Raw genomic sequence first — 23,387 nt, forward strand, 5'->3', positions numbered from 1 at the left:
CCTGCCAAAAGAAACTCAATGACAGCTCTCTGCTTGGAACACACCTTCATTAAAGACACCATTTTGAAACTATGTATAGCACTTCCACCTATCTGAACTTCATGAAACTATAGGGGCTGAACTGGGAATATTCCACAATGTCCTACAACAAATTCCACATTTTTTTCAAATGAAACTGACTGAGAGAAAAATGTGTTGCATTAATTGTGGAACATCCATTATACAATGTTAATACCATTTGTATTATTTAAAAGGCTTTAAGAGTTCTCACTTAAAAAATCTGGAGGCATTACTTTTCAGCACATCCTCACACCTTCCAATGTTTAAACAATCAAAATTTCATTAATACTATTAATAACAGGATTACATTAGTTTTATTCACCATCACTTTAATGTGACCACCTGTCAACAGCCTGAATACGGTCCCAACGGATAGACGCATAGTTGTGTAGCTTCACTGTACCTTTCATAATGATGAGGTCACCCAGGGCATGCCACAAAAATATTCCCCAGACCATAACACTCCCTCCTCAGGCCTGGAACCTTCCGAACATTGTTCCAGGATGTTTGCTTTCAGACCTTTCATGCCGCTCACACCAAAGGCCAACTGTGTAATGGAGAATAAAATGTGATTCATCTGTAAAGGCCACCGGTCGCCACTCAGTGGATGTACAGTTGTTGTACTGGTGTGCAAATTCCAATCTTCATCACCGATCAACAGCAGTCAGCATGGGTGCATGAAACACATGCCTGCTGTGGAGACCCAGACACAGCAACGTTCACTGAACAGTTGTTGCGGAGACAATGTTGGTAGCCCCTTGGTTAATCTGGGTGATCAGTTGCTTAACGGTCGCATGTCCATTAACACATAGATATCTCCGCAGCTGTTGCTCACCCATCTCCTGTGGTGCACCACAGTTGCCTCAAGGCCAGTTTTGTATAGTGCCATTTTGTCATGCATGGTATATTTTCACCATGGTGGCACACAAACAGTTTACAAACTTAGTCATTTCAGAAATGTTTGCCCCCCTTGGCCCAAAAGCCAATGATCATGTCCTTTTGGATGTCAGATAAATCACTCCATTTTCACATTACAACAACAACTGCACTGTTTTCCATGTTCCCCTGACATACTTCATATACCTTCCACTGCTAGTGCTGCCACCTGTGAGTAGTTACTGAACGTTGATGTTGAACATAGGCAGTGATCGTATGAATGTGACTGGACCAAGTACTATAAGTCTGTAAAATCATGTTGTACTCAAGAATATTAATATTATGTGTACATTTTGGTATCACAGAATTGAGAATAGATAGTTTAAAAGGTCATTCCAGTGGCAGCAATTAAATTTACAATCCAGCCTCATTAGATATGGAATAACTCCATCTAGCACTGCGAGTCTAACCAACTCAAAATGATGCGCCTGTTAACATGGGTGTAGATGGCAGATGGGATATTTATTTATTTTACTTGTTTTAGGGAAGTTCTTGTAGAATGTAAATACTTTAGTATTAAGACAGACCACTCACTGAAAAGCAGAAGCAATGAGCCATCGATAGGTACACACAAAAGTACGAAAACTTGCTACCTATTATAGTTATCCTTCAAACACACTCTCTCTCTCTCTCTCTCTCTCTCTCTCTCTCTCTCTCTCACACACACACACACACACACACACACACGGTGCCATCTAGACTGACAGTGCCAATGCTACTTGCAGCATGTGGGCTGGTTGTTGTGGGGGTAATGTCGGGTGGGGTGGGTACAGGGAGAGGGGCGTGAGTGGTAGCAGGAGGGACTGAGGGTGGGGTTAGCAGGCACAGTTGTAGCAGCCAGTGGGAAGCAGCACACACTGAAGGCTATGTGGGGACATGAATTGGGAGGGGTTGACAGGATGGAGGATGAGGAAATTGTTGGGCGGAGGATGCAGAAACAGTGTGTTACCTGAGATTGAGGCCAGGGTTATTACACAAGTAGGGGACGTATTGTATGGCTAACTCCCATCTGTGTAGTTCAGAGAAGCTGGTGGTGCAAGGATGGATCCAGATGGCTTGGGTTGTGAAGCAGCCATTGAATTTGAGTATGTTATTTTCAGCTGCATATTGTGCCACCAGGTAATCAACTTTGTTCATGACAATAGTTTGGCAATGTCCATTCATCCTGGTGGACAACTGGTTGGTAGTCACACCAACATAAAAGGCTGTGCAGTGTTTCCAGCAGAGTTGGTATATGACATGGCTGTTTGTGAAAGCACGTAGTCCAGCCTCTGATAGGGTAGCATAAGCCTGTGACGGGATTGGAGTAGGAGGTGCTGAGTTGATGGATTGAACAGATCTTGCACCTTGGTAAGCCACCAGGATATGATTCCTGTGGCTAGGGATTGGGAGGGGGAGTGGCATAGGGATGGACTGGGATGTTGTGTAGGTTGGGTGTGAGACAGAACAGTGTTTTAGGAGGGGTGGGAAGGAATTTGGGTACAATGTCCCTCATTTCAGGGCAGGATGAGAGATAATCAAAGTCCTGGCGAAGGATATGGTTCACTTGTTCCAGTCCAGGGTGATAGTGGGTGATGAGGGGGCTGTCCTTTGTACCTGATTCTCAGGAGTGGTGGGAGAATTGGGTGTGTGTGAGGGAATATGGCATAGGAAAGCTATTTGTGGACTAGGTTTGGGGGAGGGGGGGTAATTGCCTGCCTGTAAAGGCTTTTGTGAGGCTTTCAGCATCTGGGCGAGAGAGTTCTGGTCACTACAGGTGGTTAGGCTGAATAGGAGCCTTATTTTTTTTAAATTTTATTATATTTTTTTCGTGTGGAAGGGATGGCAGCTGTTGAAATGCAGGTACTGTTAGTGGTTGGTGGGTTTAATGTGGACAAAAGTGTGGACATCGGTGAGATGGATGTCAATGTCCAAGAAGGTGGCATGATGGGTAGAGGAGGACCAGGTGAAGTGGATGTGAAGGAATGTGGATAGGGTGTCTTCGCCCCAAGTCCAGATCATGAAGATATCATCAATGATACTGAGCTGGCCTATGGATTGGGAGCTTTGGGAGGCTAGGAAGGTTTCCTCTAGATGGCCCACAAATGAGCTGGCATAGGAGGGTGATATGCGGGTCCCCATGGCTGTATCGCAGACTAGTTTGTAAACATTCCCTTCACAGAAAAAGTAGTACTGGGTCAGGATATAGTAGGAAAGATGTTTATGAATTGATGTGGTTGGATTGAAGTCTGATGGATGTTTGGATAGGTAATATTTGATAGCAGAAACGTCATGTTAATGAGGGATGTTTGTGTATGGGCAGGTAGCATCAACAGATGAGTAGGGTTCTGGGAGATAAAGGTGTAGTGATCATCCTGGCCTCAATCTCAGGTAATTCACTTCACTGTCCCCACAACCTTCCCCCAACAGCTGCCCCTTCCTTCATCCGGTCACCCCCTCCCAATTCATGTCTCTACATAGTCTTGAGTGTGTGCCACTTCCCAAGGGCCTGACTCTACCACCACCACAACCAGCCCACTGCCACAAATAGCATTGGCATTGTCAATCTAGCCAACACCATGTAGGAGTATGAATGTGTGTCAGCATGTGTGTGCAAGCAGGTGTTTCTTCTCTTATGTGTGCCTATTGATGACTCAATGCTTCTGTTTTTTGGTAAGTGGTCTCCTTTAATTTTGAAGTATTTACAATTGACAAGAACTTTCCTACAAGATTTATATGCCTTGTGGCTCGCTTCCTTCCACACCTCGTGCTGTCCCTCCTTTGTTACACAGGGTGTATATGCGGACAAGGAAAAAAAATTCCCGGATTTTTCCCGGTTAAAAATACACTTTTTCCTTGTTAAGTGACAGAATATTTTCACTCGGAACCATAAAACTTATCAACCTTTTGAATGGTTAAGGTTTTATACACTGGCGTGGAACTTCCAGGCACTTTAGAAAACAAACCATTCTCTCCCCCCCCCCCCCCCCCGCCCCCACACACACACACAAAAAGAAAGAAGCGCGTTTTAGAAAGATCTTTGACGTGCAGCAGCACATACGCTGCATATTTTTGTATTATGAAAGTATATATTTTAATTCCACCAAACATAGCACCTTGGTTTCCGAAGCATTGAAATCGAGATTGTGATGCACTTTAGTAAGCCAATCATAGTTGATGTCGTGTGATCTCGCCAACTGATGAAAACAGATATTCAAGGCATAGGACACGTGACATAGTCAGCCAATAGCAACCAACATCACTGCTCAGTAGCGCGAACACATAAATAGGAAAAGTTAATGGTTTAAATTAATATACATGGTGTAGCTACAAGATAAGCTACGCTTTCACATATAATATTGGTCTTTTTTGCAAGTGTTAGACTTTAATATACATCACACAAATGTGCCAGTAAAATTTTAAATAATACACAAACTTCTGGGCTCGAAATTGTTGCCCTTTCAGATTGTTAGGCTTTCAATGAGAATAAAATGCTCTGTGATTTCGCACACATAATGTAATTCATCCTGCGTAAAATGAAATTTACTTTGAAAATAACACTTTTCAACCACCATTCACAATATTTTCCTGCGACCTGTTAGAATTAATTGCAGCAGTTGTCAGAGCGCCAGGAAACTGTGTTACTATGCATGCGCAGCTACGATGACGTAGGAAGCCCACATATTCGCATCTACCACAGTCTAACATAACAGACGCGACACTCACTATTGAAAAAGTTGTTAGTGTTTGACAGCTAGAGCGACACTAGCACTCCAAGGGGTGAGAAAGGAGAACTTCAGATGAATCATAAACATAATATTTGTTTTGCATCCCTTTCCTATGTGATTTACAAAATATTTGAATTATTTTTTGCTATCCACGAGAAGACACAGATGTTCCTAAAAATGATTATAAAGTAAGCTGAAGTAGGGATAAAAATCATGAATCCAGTGGCAAGTTACAACACATTCGTGAAGAAACACTTGTTACGTTGGATAGAACTGTAGCTTACCGCATTGATATCAACGGAATATAAACACATAGACTCACACATAAGAAGCACAGACATCTCTACATGCACAAGGGATTGACAACCCACTTGTCTTTCTGTAGGCCTACTGTGTTTTAATCATTGTCACCTGTTGCCACAAGCACGACCTCCATCCGTTATATTATTCGAAGTGGGACAAGCAGCTAAGTCCTCAAAGCCAATAAAACTGTTAAAAGTGCTGTCATATGTTAAATTTGCCATTAGAGATGTTTCATCCAATGAGATATGCACTAGTTTATCATTATTGGAGAACTGCTGTACCTTCCGCATTAAAAGGTGGAACATATTGTCACTTAACCCACATTTTATTTGTATGCCTTCCACATACCTATGTAATGATTTATTGATTCATCCTATCAATCTTTCCAGATTGTGGGAGATTATATACAATACAGTAATTATTTCAGCAGATACATTAATTTTAGCTTTATCCACAAAGGTTCTTGCAGTAGCTGCACTGTCTTGTTTCAAGTCTTTTGCATCTTAAATAATCTAGAAATTCTGCTACTGAATAGAGGCAATGATCCAATAAGAATTCCCTTAGGGTTTTACAAAAGAGTAAGAATGATGATATGTCTTTTACTTTATTTGGAAGACTATTGTAAATTTGTGTAGTGCTGTTTACTGTGGGGGTTTTATAAGCTGATGTCCTTATTGACTTGACATGAAACTTTACCGTTTGTCTTGTATCATGTTCATGGATACTAAAATTTTCATTTACATCTTTTAAATTGTTTCTAATATATTTGCAGATTTCTAGTATACACATACAGGGAAGAGGGAGAATTGATGACTTTTGGAAGAGGGGTTAGCAAGAATTTGTTTGTCGAGCAGGTTGGGTTGCTCTTACAGTTCTTTTTTGAGTTAAGAAGATGACTGAACTAGATGGCGTATTTCCCCAGAATATAATTCCGTACTGGAGGATGCTGTGGAATTGTGCAAAGTAGACAGTTTGGACAGTGCTATAACTTGCTTTGACAGAGAGTAAACGCAGACTTTAACATATTTTATTTAGTGTTCCATTAATTTTGTTTATATGTGTGTGCCATTTGAAGCTATTTTGAAGCCATAAGACTAAAAACTTTGTTTCTGGAGAAGATGAAACTTTGTTGGAGTTTACTGTCACACTGGTGCAGCATGAATCACCTTTTAAACAGAAATTTAGGAATGTTGCTTTTTGGTATTTATCCTAAATTTATTCAGCTCAAACCATCTATTTAGCTGTTCTGTAGTATTATTAACAGCTGTTTGAAGCTGATTTGGGGTATTTCCTGTAATTAGGATGATTGCGTCATCTGCTAAAAAAAGTGTTTGTTTGTGACTCAATGGTCAGGAATGTCATCAATATACACTCCTGGAAATGGAAAAAAGAACACATTGACACCGGTGTGTCAGACCCACCATACTTGCTCCGGACACTGCGAGAGGGCTGTACAAGCAATGATCACACACACGGCACGGCAGACACACCAGGAACCGCGGTGTTGGCCGTCGAATGGCGCTAGCTGCGCAGCATTTGTGCACCGCCGCCGTCAGTGTCAGCCAGTTTGCCGTGGCATACGGAGCTCCATCGCAGTCTTTAACACTGGTAGCATGCCGCAACAGCGTGCACGTGAACCGTATGTGCAGTTGACGGACTTTGAGCGAGGGCGTATAGTGGGCATGCGGGAGGCCGGGTGGACGTACCGCCGAATTGCTCAACACGTGGGGCGTGAGGTCTCCACAGTACATCGATGTTGTCGCCAGTGGTCGGCGGAAGGTGCACGTGCCCGTCGACCTGGGACCGGACCGCAGCGACGCACGGATGCACGCCAAGACCGTAGGATCCTACGCAGTGCCGTAGGGGACCGCACCGCCACTTCCCAGCAAATTAGGGACGCTGTTGCTCCTGGGGTATCGGCGAGGACCATTCGCAACCGTCTCCATGAAGCTGGGCTACGGTCCCGCACACCGTTAGGCCATCTTCCGCTCACGCCCCAACATCGTGCAGCCCGCCTCCAGTGGTGTCGCGACAGGCGTGAATGGAGGGACGAATGGAGACGTGTCGTCTTCAGCGATGAGAGTCGCTTCTGCCTTGGTGCCAATGATGGTCGTATGCGTGTTTGGCGCCGTGCAGGTGAGCGCCACAATCAGGACTGCATACGACCGAGGCACACAGGGCCAACACCCGGCATCATGGTGTGGGGAGTGATCTCCTACACTGGCCATACACCACTGGTGATCGTCGAGGGGACACTGAATAGTGCACGGTACATCCAAACCGCCATCGAACCTATCGTTCTACCATTCCTAGACCGGCAAGTTCACGAACGCTGGTCCAACTGAGGCGCCAGGTGGAAATGGCATGACAAGCCGTTCCACAGGACTACATCCAGCATCTCTACGATCGTCTCCATGGGAGAATAGCAGCCTGCATTGCTGCGAAAGGTGGATATACACTGTACTAGTGCCGACATTGTGCATGCTCTGTTGCCTGTGTCTATGTGCCTGTGGTTCTGTCAGTGTGATCATGTGATGTATCTGACCCCAGGAATGTGTCAATAAAGTTTCCCCTTCCTGGGACAATGAATTCACGGTGTTCTTATTTCAATTTCCAGGAGAGTGTGTGTGTGTGTGTGTGTGTGTGTGTGTGTGTGTGTATATATATATATATATATATATATATATATATATATATATATATATATATGAGAAAGAGGATCGGTCCAAAAATGGATCCCTGAGGGACTCCTTTATTTAGAACTTCTGCATCTGAGAAGCATGTCCTGGTGTTTTCCTTTAGTTCATGTTTTATTTGTAGTTTTTGTATCCAGTTTGTCAAGTGCGAAGTGAACCATTTTATTGCAGTGCCTCTAATGTCATATACTTGGAGCTTTCCCAATAGTTTGCTGTGGTCCAGAATGTCAAAGGCTTTACTTAAGTCTAAAAATATGCCAGTGGCTCTTTGTTTTTTGTCTATTGCTTACAGAGCATTTTCTATCAAATCATAGATTGCATTGGTTGTTGATTTATTTTTCCTGAATCCATGATGAGAATCAGTGAGAATTTTGTATTATATATTACTTTTTCTATGATTTTACTAAAGCCTGATAATAATGAAACTGGTCTATAGTTTTCTATATTTGTTTGGTCTCCTTTCTTATGGATAGGGACTACTTTAGCAATTTTTAAACTGTCTGGAAATGTGCCTGTCAGAAAAGATGAATTTACTATATCTGCAAGAGGAAGTGAAATGTTTTTAGTACATTGCTTTATGATGTAATCAGGAATATCATCAATCCCTGATGACATTTTCCTATGAGCTGATGCAGCACTGATGACTTCATCTGGGGTTGTTCCATCAATGTAGATTGAAGAGGAACTAGGGTGCACTTTGTTTTTCTGTTTCTTTCTAGTATCTGTTTTGTCACTGACTATTAAATTATTTGTGATCTCTGCAAAGTCACATTTAAAAAGATCTGCGATGTGTTGGGAGTTAGTTATACTCTTGTTCTCATGGTTACGAGTGATATTTTCCATTTTATGGGACACTTTATTTGCTTCCTTCTTTATGACTTTCCATACTGCTTGGCTTTTATTTGCTGGTTCTGTTATGAACTTATCATTGGCCATTTTTTTGCCTGTCGTATCACTCTTCTGTAGATTAGAATGTATTCCTGTATGTAACTGTTTAGAAGAGGGGATATGTTATTGTTTTTCCTGTATATGAGTAATTCTCTTTTCCTCGCACTTGATATTTTGATCTGTGTTGTTACCCATAGCTTTGTTTTTTTTTTAGCTGTGTCTCGTATGTCTTGTGTTTTGAGAGGGAATGCAATTTCAAAGTAATCAATGAAGATGCTAGAAAATTTCTCAAATTTTTTGTTGGTGTCATCTATTTGCAAAAATTCTTCCCACCTATCTTCAGATAACAGGGAGTTGAATACACACTGATGGAAACATAAAACATTCTGGAAAAACTTGTTTGCCTTATTGCTATAATATAATAAATGTAGAGCAAACGGGTTATTTTTGTCTTTCCATCTTGTAGACGGCATGCTAATCTGGCTTAACAACAAGTCAAGGGCATCTTTTTTTTTGAAATAGCAGGATCCTATAGTCTTCAAAATTTGTTTGTCCTTCTCCACTTTAATCCTTCTGATGCAGTTTCTGTTGCTGTCTGTACTTGACCTTGTCTCATAACAATTTTGCATGAAGTCTAGCGACTTGCATATTCTGATACTCCGCACGCTTTTTCTAGATACGAGTAACTGCACTTAATTTTACCACTTCGTCGAAGGAGGTCTGTGTTGAAGATTCAGACGAATCTGGCACTGATATATGGAGAGTTGAACTGGCTGCTTCTGAGCCATAGGAGTGTTTTACAAATTTAGACGGATTGTCGAACCTTTGTGGCAATTTCCTCTACATTGTCAGTTGCGGTGGCTTATTTGAAATGTCAAACAATGTGGTTATCCGCATTCCACACGAGTTTATTATTGTCTGCATTCGTGAACTGGTTTCGTTCGACGTGTAGCGAACAAAACTTAATTTTATTATAAAAGTAAACAGGGTATTTTTTCATAAGATCTTCTCATCTGCTATTCATTGGCCATGTTATGCCCCTAAAACGAAACATTAATCATCAATATAGATGTAGTTTGCAAGTGAATCCTGACGATACAGTTTAGTAACATGATGGTATATACCACTCAGGGTCCTTAGGAAACATAAAAAAAGATGTGATGTCTTTTTCTTGTTTTTACTGCAATTTATTGGGCTACGCTGCGCTCCGATTTGTAAAAGCCATTGTACAAACCAAAATAAACAACTACTATTCGCTTTCGATTTCACGATCACTTCGAACTTAACAGAGAACTGGCCGCTTGGGGCGCAGCTCGCGCAGTAGGCAACAAAATCGAGGCGAAGTGTCACGACTGTTACGTTAGACTGTGGTATCTACATAGCATTAACAGATCTTACGCACGTCGTAAACGAAACATAACATCAGAGGGTACTCAAACAGCATCGGAATTTCGTAAACCAGACTAAAATACATAATTCAGCTGAAAGTGCACATTCGTATGTCCAGATTCACGAAGAAGTGAGCCCCAATCCGGACATTTAACTTTTCATTGTGGTTTTCGGGCTGCAAATTTTCTTCGAGTACCAGTACTGGAGTATGTTTGGTTCTTTATGGCATAACGCCATACGTGCCAGGAGATAAAAACGGGTACTTGTAATTCAGCAAACAGTTGACACTAGCCAGTACTGCGGAATGAAACACTTCGTTACAAATAAACTGACTGCCTCTGCGGAAACGATTGATAAAAGCCAAGTTTCTTTAGCAAATCGACAAAAACAACTTCAGTGTTCTGCAAGGCAATTAATGCTTGACTTCCAAAAACTTGGAAATAAAATCAAATCAGGAAACTAAAACTAATACCATATTTTAGCCGGAAACAAAAGAAAAATTCAGAGTAGGTATTAAAATCCATGAAGAAGAAATAAAAACTTTGAGGTTCGCCGATGACATTGTAATTCTGTCAGAGACAGCAAAGGACTTGGAAGAGCAGTTGAATGGAATGGACAGTGTCTATAAGATGAACATCAACAAAAGCAAAACGAGGGTAATGGAATGTAGTAGAATTAAGTCGGGTGATGCTGAGAGAATTAGATTAGGAAATGAGACATTTAAAGTAGTAAAGGAGTTTTGCTATTTGGGAAGCAAAATAACTGATGATGATCGAAGTAGAGAGGATATAAAATGTAGACTGGCAATGGCAAGGAAAGTGTTTCTGAAGAAGAGAAATTTGTTAACATCGAGTATAGATTTAAGTGTCAGGAAGTCTTTTCTGAAAGTCTTTGTATGGAGTGTAGCCATGTATGGAAGTGAAACATGGACAATAAATAGTTTGGACAAAAAGAGAATAGAAGCTTTCGAAATGTGGTGCTACAGAAGAATGCTGAAGATTAGATGGGTAGATCACATAACTAATGAGGAAGTATTGAATAGGATTGGGGAGAAGAGAAGTTTGTGGCACAACTTGACCAGAAGAAGGGATCGGTTGGTAGGACATGTTCTGAGGCATCAAGGGATCACCAATTTAGTATTGGAGGGCAGCGTGGAGGGTAAAAATCGTAGAGGGAGGCCAAGAGATGACTACACTAAGCAGATTCAGAAGGATTTAGGTTGCAGTAGGTACTGGGAGATGAAGAACCTTGCACAGGATAGAGTGGCATGGAGAGCTGCATCAAACCAGTCTCAGGACTGAAGACCACAACAACAACAGCCTTCCATAAGTATGTAAATGTATTTTGATTCACTTGCCATCTCACTGCCACAGAAATCCGTTTTCATTTGGCGTGAGAGTTGTAAACGAAGAAGAAACAGCAAAATCACTAAACCTAAACATGGGTCACGTAGAGACTACCGCCCTCACAACTGCAACTTCGACTGCTCTGCGCATGCGCTACCAAGCTTGGCTGCTTGTTGCTACTGCTGATAACAGCTACAATAACAGCCGTACGCCCATGTAGCCATAAGCGGAAGCAGGTACATACGCGACTCAACTGCTCAAACGAACCTAATGTAAACCGTTGTGACGTAACAGTCAATGGAATCACTTTGTTGTTATAAAGTATTGAATAGTCTTCGTCCTAAGCGCTTTCACACATTTTGGTGTTGGCAGACGCTTGTGTGTGCTTTGGTTTTCTTTCCCTCGTTTATGTTTTATTGTTGCAGTACCTAGCTAAAGCAAAATTCTTTGTTAGAGTATCAGTTCTTACCAGTTAAAATTACAAAAATTTAACTGAAAACTAACACAATCAAAAATTCCAAAAAGTTTTTCCCTGTTTTCTCCTGGATGGAAAAATTCCCGTGTTTTTCCCAGATTTCACGTTTGTCCCAGTGCATATACACACTGTTACAATATGTGATCTCCATCCCTTGTCTTCCTGTATTGACCATCTGCATCTTTTCCTGCATTTTCCTGCCTGCTTCTGTAATACACACATTTCGCCTGTGCCGGATAACATCACATGGTCGTGCACAACTTTCGTGACGTCCAGCAGTACCGGACGCACCCATTACAACCGCACTGCAGACTTTTCTATGTAACACTCATCCACTGGATCTCAGTTATAACACCTTCCAGCTATCAACCACAACATTTAACATCCGAATCCACCCATCCCTCCTCACACATGGTTCTAGTCATTACTTTCGTCTTTCCTTCTTTTTTCCCCCACATGTAACGATAAGTTATGCGCGATCTAAATATCATCATGCCACAAAACCATCCTATTGTTCCCAGCATAATTTATTCCACGCTTTCCACTAAACGAACTGAATGGGGCTTAATTTCCTGTTCTCCTTATAACCACCTAACACTTTCACTCGCCCATTCCCTGTTTCTTATCATCATCCCTACCCTAAGGGGCCCTGGCTCCACCTTTCTGCACCAGAACAGAAAATTATCCCTTTCCCTGGCAAAAAAACAGTCCCATGTGCTGGTCTTTAAATGTTGTCTAAACCATGTAATCCCCACTCTGTTTGACCTGACCACAAAAATCCCCTTCCCTGGATTCCACCCCTCCTTTCACAACAGGCTACACCTTTCTAGATTCCAGCAGTCCTTATCCCTCATGAACCTGGTACTGCAAAAACACCTCTCCATGGCACAGACATCCCTGACCCACCTCTACTCTCTACATAAGATACTGTTACTGTGCAATCTTCATTACATACACAACATTATGAAATAGAAACCTTTGCACTCCAAAACCTGCATGTGCACTCCAGACACCACTGCCACTAACTGTCCAACCTGTTGACATCCTACTTCCACCTTTGGGTACCATTACCCGTCAACATCTAGTCTCCTCACAATGAACCCCCACGCCAACTCCTCATGGCACACAGAAATTTTTCAGTCCTATCAAAAGGCCTAACTTTCTGCCCAGTCATGTTGGACTTGTCAAGGACCTACTCTCCTCCTGATCCCTACAGTGGAAACATTTCTTTGCCACCAATCCCTCCAACCACAGCCAACCTAATCCCATCATTGAACCTTGTCCAGTTCATACCACCATCCAACTGTGACCCTCCCCCCCCCTCCAACCAACTAGTCAGTTTCCAGGGATTCATTACCTCCAACTTGGTCTCACCATCGTTGCCCAGGTCCCTTCCTAAGAACACTATCCTTTCAGCAGAAGAAAGCGACAGCATACACAGCCTGAAAACAGATCCAGACCTACTCATCCTCCGACTCCTACTCGTTGCTGCTCATGTCACTTCTTCATACACCAACATCCTTCATGCCCATCGCTTTGCCAATATTGAACACTACCTCTCCCAATTTCCATCAGACACCAAACCCATCACCCCGTTCCTCATAACCTTACAAACTATATCCTCACCCACAACTACATTTTCTTTGAAGGGAAGGTATGCAAACAAATCCATGACACAGCCACGGGCAACCGCATGCCATCCTCCTATGCCAACCTGTTTATGGGCCATCTAGAGGAAACCTTCCTAGCCTGCAAAAATTCCTAAACCCTAGTCTGGTTTAGGTTCATTGATGATACCTTCATGAGCCAGACTCGGGGCAAGCACACAATATCCACAGTTCTTCACATCCCCAACACTTTTCCTTCAATCTGCTTCATTCTTCCATCCACTTCACCTGGTCCTCCTCTACCCATTGTGCCACCTTCTTGGGCATTGACCTCCACTCCTCGCTGATGGCTCCATTCAGACCTCTGTGCACATTAAACCCACTAACCACCAACAGCACCTGCATTTCGACTGCTGCCACCCCTTCCACATGAAAAAATCCCTCCCACAAGGCCTAGCAACCCATGGACGATATATCTGCACCGAGTAGAGACCGAGCTAGGTGGCGCAGTGGTTAGCACACTGGACTCGCATTCGGGAGGACGACGGTTCAATCCCGTCTCCAGCCATCCTGATTTAGGTTTTCTGTGATTTCCCTAAATCGTTTCAGGCACATGCCGGGATGGTTCCTTTGAAAGGGCACGGCCAATTTCCTTCCCAATCCTTCCCTAACCCGAGCTTGCGCTCCGTCTCTAATGACCTCATTGTCGACGGGACGTTAAACACTAACCACCACCACCACTGAGAAGAACTCTCTCGCACAGTATGCTGAAGGCCCCTCAAAGATATTCACAAGCAGGTAATACATTGCAAAACCTAGTGCACAATCACCCTGGACTGTAACAGATGAACCCTATGCTTCACCAAAACTTTTATCATCTCACGTCCTGCTCTGAAATGAGGGACATTACACCCAAGATCCTTCCCACTCTTTCTAAAGTGGTGTTCCATTGCCCACCCAACCTACACAACATCCTAGTCTATCCCTAAGCCACTCCAAACCCCAACCCCTTGCACAGAGATCATATCCTTGTGGCTGACCAAGGTGAAAGATCTGCCCATTCCACCTACCCAGTACTTCCAAACTCCAGTCCTGTCACAGGCTTATCCTACCTCATCAGAGGCCAGGCCACATGCTTTCACAAGGGGCCGTGTCATATACCAACTCTGCTATAAATACTGCACAGCCTTTTATGTTGGTATGACAACCAACCAGCTGTCCACCATGATGAATGGCTACCGCCAAACTGTTGTCATAAACAAAGCTGACCACCCGGTGTCACAACATGCAGCTGAAGCAACATGCTCAATTTGAACAGCTGCTTCACAGCATCTGGATCCTTCCCTCCCCCACCAGCTTCTCTGAGCCATGCAGGTGGGAGTTACCCTTAAAACACATCCTTCACTCCCAAATTGTCCTGGCCTCGAATCCCGGGTATCCACTGTCCCCACACCCTTGACCGAACAGTTTCCCCTTCCTCCGTCCTCTTATCCCCTCCCAGTTCACGTCCCCACATAGCCTTCAGCATGTGCTGCTTCCCACTGGCTGCTACAACTATACCTGCCGCCACCCCCCCCCCCCACCCCCCTCCGGCATTCCTAGCTGGCAAACCGGCCTCCTTCCGAGGTGTTAGCCACCCACCCCCAGTCTCCTTCCTGTGTGTGTGTGTGTGTGTGTGTGTGTGTGTGTGTGTGTGTGTGTGTGTCCACTCTAGCTCATAAAAGGATAACTCTGAAGGCTTGCAAGTTTTCCTTCTTCTATTTATTTTATTTACTGTTTATTTAGCCTGACTAGATTATGGCCTTAAGATCCTCTCTTCTCACCTACCAGGGATTTTAACATTTACTAACTGACAATAAAAGGTGTCCAAATGCTTCAAAAAACCATTTTTTTCTATAACTGTGTGATAACTCCCTCTGGCACTCGGCGCCTCAAATGTACAGTATTCAGCTACTGCCACATGAAATACAACAACAACAACAACAACAACAACAACAACACTGTAAACATTAAAATGTAGTTATGGTGCTATCTAAAGAAAGGGGCATGTGCTTGCTTACTTGCAATGTTTGTCCTTCGCTAGTTCAAATGTTTCCTCCTTTACTAACACATAATCTCCAATGCGAGGCTCTTTAATGTTGAACGTAGGCTCAACTGGTGATTCAGCTCGTGCACACAGTTCTTGCATTACATCATTTGGCTCAACTGGCACACACAGTTGATCTTCATTTTCCTTATCTGTAATGAGAAAAGTGACTGCATAAATGTGATATGTGGAAAACTATTGAGAAGTAAACAGATTTCAAAGCAAAAAATCGCTGACATAACTATTTTATCAGGCTACACAGCCATTACTATTGACACATGGAGTCAAAGCAATCACTGCAAATAATCCTACTGTTTCCACCAACCACATGCCCTGGGTCTACTGAAAAATTCAATCAGAATGGCAATGGCAAACATTTATCAGGCACTGCTGGCCTCCTGCCATGGTGGACTATGGATCAAGCTCAGAGTCATGCAGCTGTTCAGCTGTCATCAATCATGTGGGAACACTCCAAGCTGCCTGCCTCTGCTTGTGTGGGCAGGTGCTGCTGTTGTGAGCCATCTTATCCATGCTGAATCCACAGTGTGATTCTGCGCACCTCAGCACACCCTGTACTGTGCAGCTAGGCAGCCGATTCTGAGACTGACAGACAACTGATCTTCCTCCAGGTGCAAGGCTTATACATGGCTGTAGCTTGCATTTTGGGCCACCACCCACTGTTGTGGTCAGCATCCTTGCCAAGTCACTGCCATCATCATTCTACCAATTGGGCACCACTGCTGATGGCCACTTCTGTTCGCAGGCCCTCTACACCTTACATATCCTGGGATTGTTGGCTTCTCCGAGCACTGTCACAACTGTTATAGTTTGCTAAGCAATAAATGAATGTTTCAACAATATTGTTCCATGATGATATGTTGGAAAAATACCAGGCATTCAGTCACCACTCCAATGGCATCCTGCCCAGAGTGGTGAACTACTGGCTTCCTGATTTCTGCCTACCCACTTCAACCACCCACCAGAGAGGCTTGCCATCCCAGCCACTATGCATTATAGGTTGCCCGGCATATCGTGTTCCTCTTCTCTGTGGGGAAAAATACGAACGGTCCTGGGCAGATAAGCCATTCAACCTTTTTTTTGACAAGCCAAGAAGACAACAGAAACAGAGACACTAAGTTCAATAAGGCAGTCATGGTTAATCGATTCCTTGAATTTGTAACATTCCTTGTGATTGTGACAGCAATTGTATTGCCCAAAAAGAGCACTGTTGCCTAATTGAATTAATGCAAATTGGTGGTTCGAGAGTAGTCTCACAGACAAGCACAGAACTGTCTCTTGTTCCATGGCTCAACCTACTGAGATTCCCTCATAAAGGAAGTTACTAAGATAGGAATATACAACATCAAATAAAACCATGGTAGTTTCCATATTCTTAGCAGTGCATAGCAGCAGATATTCACTGCTACAACTATGTACCTCAAGTTACCTAATTTCTAAAGAGATTCATGATTCATGGTGTTCTTAGCATCCCTCCATTGCAAACATCAACACAATCTGTGATGCATAAAGGCAGGTAAAGTTTCACATTCTGGGCCCCAACACACCAATCAGACCTGACAGATAGCCAGGTCATCCTCTGTCAATGGTGTCAACGAATGCAGTGCTGAGGGCCATGCAGTCAGCACATCACACTCGCAGTCATCGTCAAGTTTTTTGACCTTAGAACTGCTACTTATTAGTCACATAGCTACTCAGTTGGCCTCAAGAGGTTGAATGCACCCTGTACTACTACTCCCACCAAGGAAAATTTCCTGATAGTACTGGGAGTCGAACTCAGGTCCTCTGCATGGCAGTCAGCTGCGCTAATCACTATCTACGGAGGTGAACATAATCTGCAGCAGCATGTGCAAATTCCTTGATTTTTGCACATCATCAGCATAATGCTTCTGGCCAACTATTAGGTATAAAAGGCCAACATAGCATCCATTAGCCAGACAGTTACCGACAACAATGATGGATGAAAGTCACTGATGGCTTGAGTGCTCATTCATGCTTCAGGAAGAACAAAACCATGAAAATTTTATCCATTCAGTAAAGTTATTTACAGAGTAACTAAGAAAGCTAGATAATTTAAATGTGAGATGACCTTGCTGAATCACCCGTGTGAGACAGTGTGCCAACCATCCTAAATTGAGGGGTGTAAAATTGTACACCACTCAAGTAAAGAAAGAAAAATATGGTGTTTACAGTCCATTTAATATGCTATCACTATTTCCATGAAAGCTGCATCCACAAGTTGCAAATAAGTTTGATTTGGACAGATAGGCACCCCATTTTACCTACACAAGAAACAAAGGCTGGCATCCACAAATTAGGATCAGAAATGGTAGTCAACACTATTGATGACAACCTTAAGAGGTATGGCAAATAACAATCAACTTTAAAGGGACCATTTGTGGCTATTCTTTTTATGTTTAGAAAGGTCAGCATCAGATGTGCGAGCACCCCAGAAGGCCCATTTTTTGAGGCATTCTGAGGATGTTAGGTCCTCATCAGTACTCTGTGTTGGAGGGGGGAAAAAACATGTCATGAGCATACAAATGTCCATTTTGCAGCCATATTTATCATCAAAAATTAAATGATGTCTCTCAAATGGACAATGACTACAAACGCTCTACATTCCTCCATTGTGCACATTACACTAGCTTACAGAAAACATAAATATACTATATATGTACCTTTAGTAACAAGTCTACCAAAAGCTAACATTTACTACAAACTGTTGACTAAAATATGAAAAGAGATGTATTCACCAAAAAACTGCACAAGTTAAAAATCTGAGCTGTAATGTTAGGCTTTTTCTCTCTCTGAAAAACCTATTCATATTTTTGAAACAGTCACATTCGATTAACAGTCAGTATGGTATTAGATTCTTGTTTCTGTGCCTAACTATTGCTTAAAGTTTATTTCTCTATGTCAAATGGCTGTCTTGTACTCATATCAGTGTTAACTGCATGCTCAATAGAAGATTTGTGTGACATTTTTTTAACAATCTGAAACCAGGTAGTTTGCAGGTTATTTAAAAAACTTAAATGCAATACTTATACAGGCACATGCTGCCAATAGTAACTAAAATAATTTAGTAATAACAAAAATTAATTCTCTTATGCAATACATTCTCCAAGTTTCTAAATAAAAATTATTTCAGAAGGATATAACGAGTAGGCAGAAACTTATCACCATCTATCTATCGAGCAATTTACATAACTGGGTGAGTGATCAACAAACTTTTTCTACAGGATAATTCGCTTCTTTTGGAAACCAGGGCTAGATTTGACACACACTAATAATTTTTTTTCTAGTTGAGTAACTGTGGATATTATCACTTATTTCAGAATATAACAGATGACGAAGAACAAACTTCATAAGAGTATACATGTACTGTGAAATTGTTGTCAGACTGGTCAGCTCTTTAAATTGGCAACTATCATATGAATGAGTGAATGCTACATGATACGAGTAATCTGAAACAATGTCCTTTATAGATACTGTTTGTTAACATTCATCCCCTAAACTGTTGTTGTTGTGTAGTTAAAGAGAATCTGAAGAAATGTGAGTATTTATCAATATTTCAAGACTGATACAACAAAAAATCCACTTCAGTTTCTGGTAATTTCCATTTACTGCACAACTTGTTTTGAAACCCAAAGCTTCAACTTGAGGCACCACCAACTACGAACAAGAGGAGGAGCTACGAGTTTAAAAATATAATAAAAACAGTCTAGACCACATACAATATTTTATTTTCGAAAATGATGACCGGTTTTGACCAATACCTGATCATCTTCAGACCATTACATATTTCTTGCTGACTGCTGAAGCTTGTGGCATGGAGCACTAACAGCTCCTGGCTGGTGTTAAGAACAACTGCCACCTGAAGTTGCTCTTCACACCAGCCAAGAGCAGTCAGTGCTTCATGCCACCAGCTCCAGAAGTCAGCAAGGAGTATGTACTGATCTGAAGATGATCAGGTATTGCTCGAAACTGGTCACCGTTTTTAAAATAAAATATTTTACATGGTCTAGACTGTTTATATTATATTTTTTATAGTATTTTATGACTGCAGACATTTCCTAAAACCATGTTTCAAAAACTTATAAACAGGAGTGTTCGGCACAAAATGTCTAAAAGTCAGTCTATCAGAGGGCATCAGAATAAAAAGATAAAAATACAACTAAAACAGGATGTATGAACAGTATAAAAATATATATCTAAAAATTGAGCAGTAAGACAATGACAGGTGATGTGTGGTAGGAGAATGATGCCAACCATAAAGATCAGTAAACGCACATTCACTCATCTTTAAAAAAAAAGAGTCAATATAAAAAGCTTTGTCACAATTACAGCAATATATGCAACAGGAATAGCAATGTACATGTATAAGACAGCATGAGGCATCCACACAGCACCAGACATAATAAAAATTAGCAAGAAGCAAAAAGGGATTTAAACTATGACTAAAGAAAGTGAGTAAAGAAACTGAGCCTACGTATAGTGGATAAGAACACTATAATTAGGGAAAGATGAAAATGCTACTAACACAAGAGTTACTGATAGTATACAAAAATATATCTAAAACTTAAGCAATGAAATGACAACAGGTGAAGAGTGGCACAAGAATGATGGCAATCTCCACCACTATCCTAAAAGACATATCCTTGACATCCTTCACGAAATACAAAATTTTGCACTATCTGAACCAGAACCCTGTGTTTAGGGTAAATGGACAAACTATGCTTAAACCCAAGTTTATTCCCAATAACTATGAATTTCTTAAGCACTAAGTCTGCCAAGCTTCTATTCTTTAGTACCTGAAAAATTATTTTCACATTGATACTCTCATGTATTTAATATACCTTATGTTATTTCATTTTAATGACTTCGTCATTACACTGAACATCCTGTAACTGAATTTTAGCATTCTTATCAACTACACGTAGGTTTAGTTTCTTCACTCAGCTTCACTTGTTCTAGTTTATAGGCCATTTTACTTATCACTTATTTTTATTACATCTAGTGCTGTGTAGATGCACCGTTCTGTTTCATATATTTACATTGCTATTCCTGTCATGTATATCAGTTTAATTCTGACTAAGCTTATTATAGTAAGACTTTGTTTTGGCTCTTGAAGCCAATACTGGTTCCAGTTCATCACTGGCAGTTCGGTACAGCAACTGGTTATGATATTTCCTTGAATAAAAGCAGTCTCAGTTGCAAAATTGTTTTTATTCATACCAATAATGCATTTTAGCCTTGTGAAATATCATCAGATTATCTGAAGAACTTAAAACAGAAATTTTTTAATGTAACAAACAGTAACATAACGCAGCATGATTCTTAACTGTGCAACCACACAAAAATTGATAATAGCGTATCTCTAAACTCACATAAAAATGTAGAAGAAGTAGTCTCATACATGAGTTGCAACAACAGGGCATAAAATAAGAACAGAAATCATCTGGATAAGGCATCAGCTGGTCAAAAGTCTTATCAGACTGAAGAGAGTCTAAATGGAAATCAAACTAAATTAATTAAATTACTGGGAGGCAATGAAGGATGTAAAACAAATAAAATATGTGAACAGTTAGATACCTTACTTGTGCTAAGACAAGATCAGAACATTGTGCAGAGTGTAAACACACAAACAACATCCACGCTACAAGCTAGAAAGTGTTCCTGTGAAACACGTCCGCTAAGCACTACAGGAAAAGCTACTATGAGGTATACAATAAGAGGCACAGTACCTGTACCACCTGTGTGGCCTAGATGACACAAGCATCAACCACAGCTGAATAAGCCATATGCATTACTTAATGGGAATCAAAATTAAAATTAATTAAAGTGTATATGGCTATGTTCGCAAGGGGCAGAGACAACTTACATTATGGAAGGTTATGACATTTAACTGATAACACCTGGGGCTAACAAAACACAAAGTGCGGGATAAAACATTGCTGTTTACAAAATTGCTGAGAAGGAAAACTTGTGAGTAAAAAGGTCTTAAATTGTAGCTTAGGCCACCACAAACCAAGTGGGGTAAGTAATACTGCTATCAGAGGGTTACGATGTTACCACAATAAAATATATAAAAGCATCTAATAAATGACCAATTAACTGGTGACAATTAAAGATCACAGAAAAATAATATATGGGAAAAACGTTGCCACTCACAAAAATGCTTAAGATGAAGTGTTTAAAATTGCATAACAGGATCTTAAAACATAACTTAACCCATAGAGTGAATGATCGAACTGTTGGAGGATTTACGAAGGCAACATAATTAAATACATAAAAGAATCTTTAAGCAACCAGGAGTACATGAGAGGGGGAAAAAAAGAAAAAAACACAGCTTACTAATAAATATCCTCTGTGGATGTACATTTATTAAAAAATACTATAACCAAAACATGCAAGTAGCAGAAGCAAGAATAATAAAGTATGTTAGTCTTACCTAAAAGCAAAAAATATTATGGGAGAGACATTATTGTGGGCATCATTCAGTTTTACATTTTCCACAAACCCACCACTAGTGATGCAGTCATACATGCTTTCTCCTGTCACCTTTACCGCAGTAAGATTAGCTTCTTGCAATCCATGCTATACTGCATCAGTGACCTTCCGTTAAGCCATTTATACAAAGACAAAGAGTTAGCTAATCTAAAACATATTCCGATCAGCAATGGGTATAGCTCAATGATAGTCGATGATTTTTATAAACAAAAGACCCCACCAAATGAGTCCAGAATCCCACTAATCTTGACAAAAAATTGTGAAGACCCCATTTGTAGCGAATCTCTCATGTGGCTTTGCTAAGCTGTTTAAGAAGCAAGATATGGAAGTTGTTTCCTCATCAGCTAATAAAGTGCAAAATTATTACACCCACAATGAACACGACACGAAGACAAATATGCAGGTTCTGGTGCTTACAGGATCGACTGCAAAGACTGTGATGCATCACATGGGGACTGACTGATAGAAAGCTTATAATCAGATTTAATGACCATTTACTTATTAAGAGAGGACAACTAAAGCATCATTCTGCCTTTGCTGAGCACCTGAAATCAAGTGGCCATCAGCCTCCAACTTGAATAACATAAGCATGCTGCACACAGCTCACAAAGGGAAGAAGATGAATTGGCTCCAAGAGATGGGGATTATAAAACACCTAGATGATAGTCATGAGGGTTTTTGAACTATCAAAACCCCAGAAGCACGTTATTGCCTACTCCCACCATTTCCAACAAAAAGTCACCACCTCCCCCACTCCTCCTGCCACCCATACCCCAGTCCCTGCCCTCCACACCTATGTCCTGTCAACCCCAGACCCTAAGTTCCTTGATGCCCGTACCCTCACCATGGAGATATGAAGGTGTCTACCTGGTTGTCCCATCTCCCAGCTGATTCCTCGCAGGGACTCGGTCCTCATCAAGTCCCCCTCCCCCTCCTTTCACATGGATTTCCTCTGTAAACTCCTGCGCATTATGTTTGGTCCACATGCTTCTCTGACACCCTTCCTTTCCTCTTCCTCTGGCCCTTCAGCCCCAGTCTCCCCGTCATCCCCCCACCTACACTGCCGTGATCACCAAGCTCAGCCCGGTGATCACGGAGGCTGAGGTGTTGGCGGAACTGAAATCACACCCGGACCTGGAAATTCGCTCTGACTGACATATCCACAATGCCTCTGGTCCCATTAATCTCATGTGGGTCTTTTTGGAGTCCGCCCCCTCCATTTACCACCTCCTCACCCAGGGTGCCCTGATTTTCCACCATCGCCACCCTGTTGAATCCTCCAAATCCCCCCCTCAATCCAACCTCTGCCAACACTGCCTCATGTACAACAATCACCTGACCCCCAACTGCAAAAAGTCCCCTC

At 41.7% G+C, this 23,387-nt stretch overlaps 1 protein-coding gene and 1 non-coding gene across 2 annotated transcripts in view; one reads left to right on the top strand and one right to left on the bottom strand.

The window, feature by feature from the left end:
• LOC126469793 (zinc finger protein 257-like) overlaps positions 1-23,387 on the bottom strand; it is an 89,465-nt gene that overhangs the window by 8,868 nt on the left and 57,210 nt on the right. The window contains exon 4 of the mRNA XM_050097045.1: positions 15,468-15,645. Coding sequence (XP_049953002.1) covers positions 15,468-15,645 — 178 coding nt within the window. The remainder of the gene's footprint in view (positions 1-15,467; positions 15,646-23,387) is intronic.
• Trnaa-cgc (transfer RNA alanine (anticodon CGC)) lies at positions 13,903-13,975 on the top strand. Its single transcript has one exon. It is a non-coding gene; the product is annotated as a tRNA-Ala (tRNA).

This window comes from Schistocerca serialis, chromosome 3, assembly GCF_023864345.2.
Source record: "Schistocerca serialis cubense isolate TAMUIC-IGC-003099 chromosome 3, iqSchSeri2.2, whole genome shotgun sequence".
Classification (NCBI taxonomy): Eukaryota; Metazoa; Arthropoda; class Insecta; order Orthoptera; family Acrididae; genus Schistocerca; species Schistocerca serialis.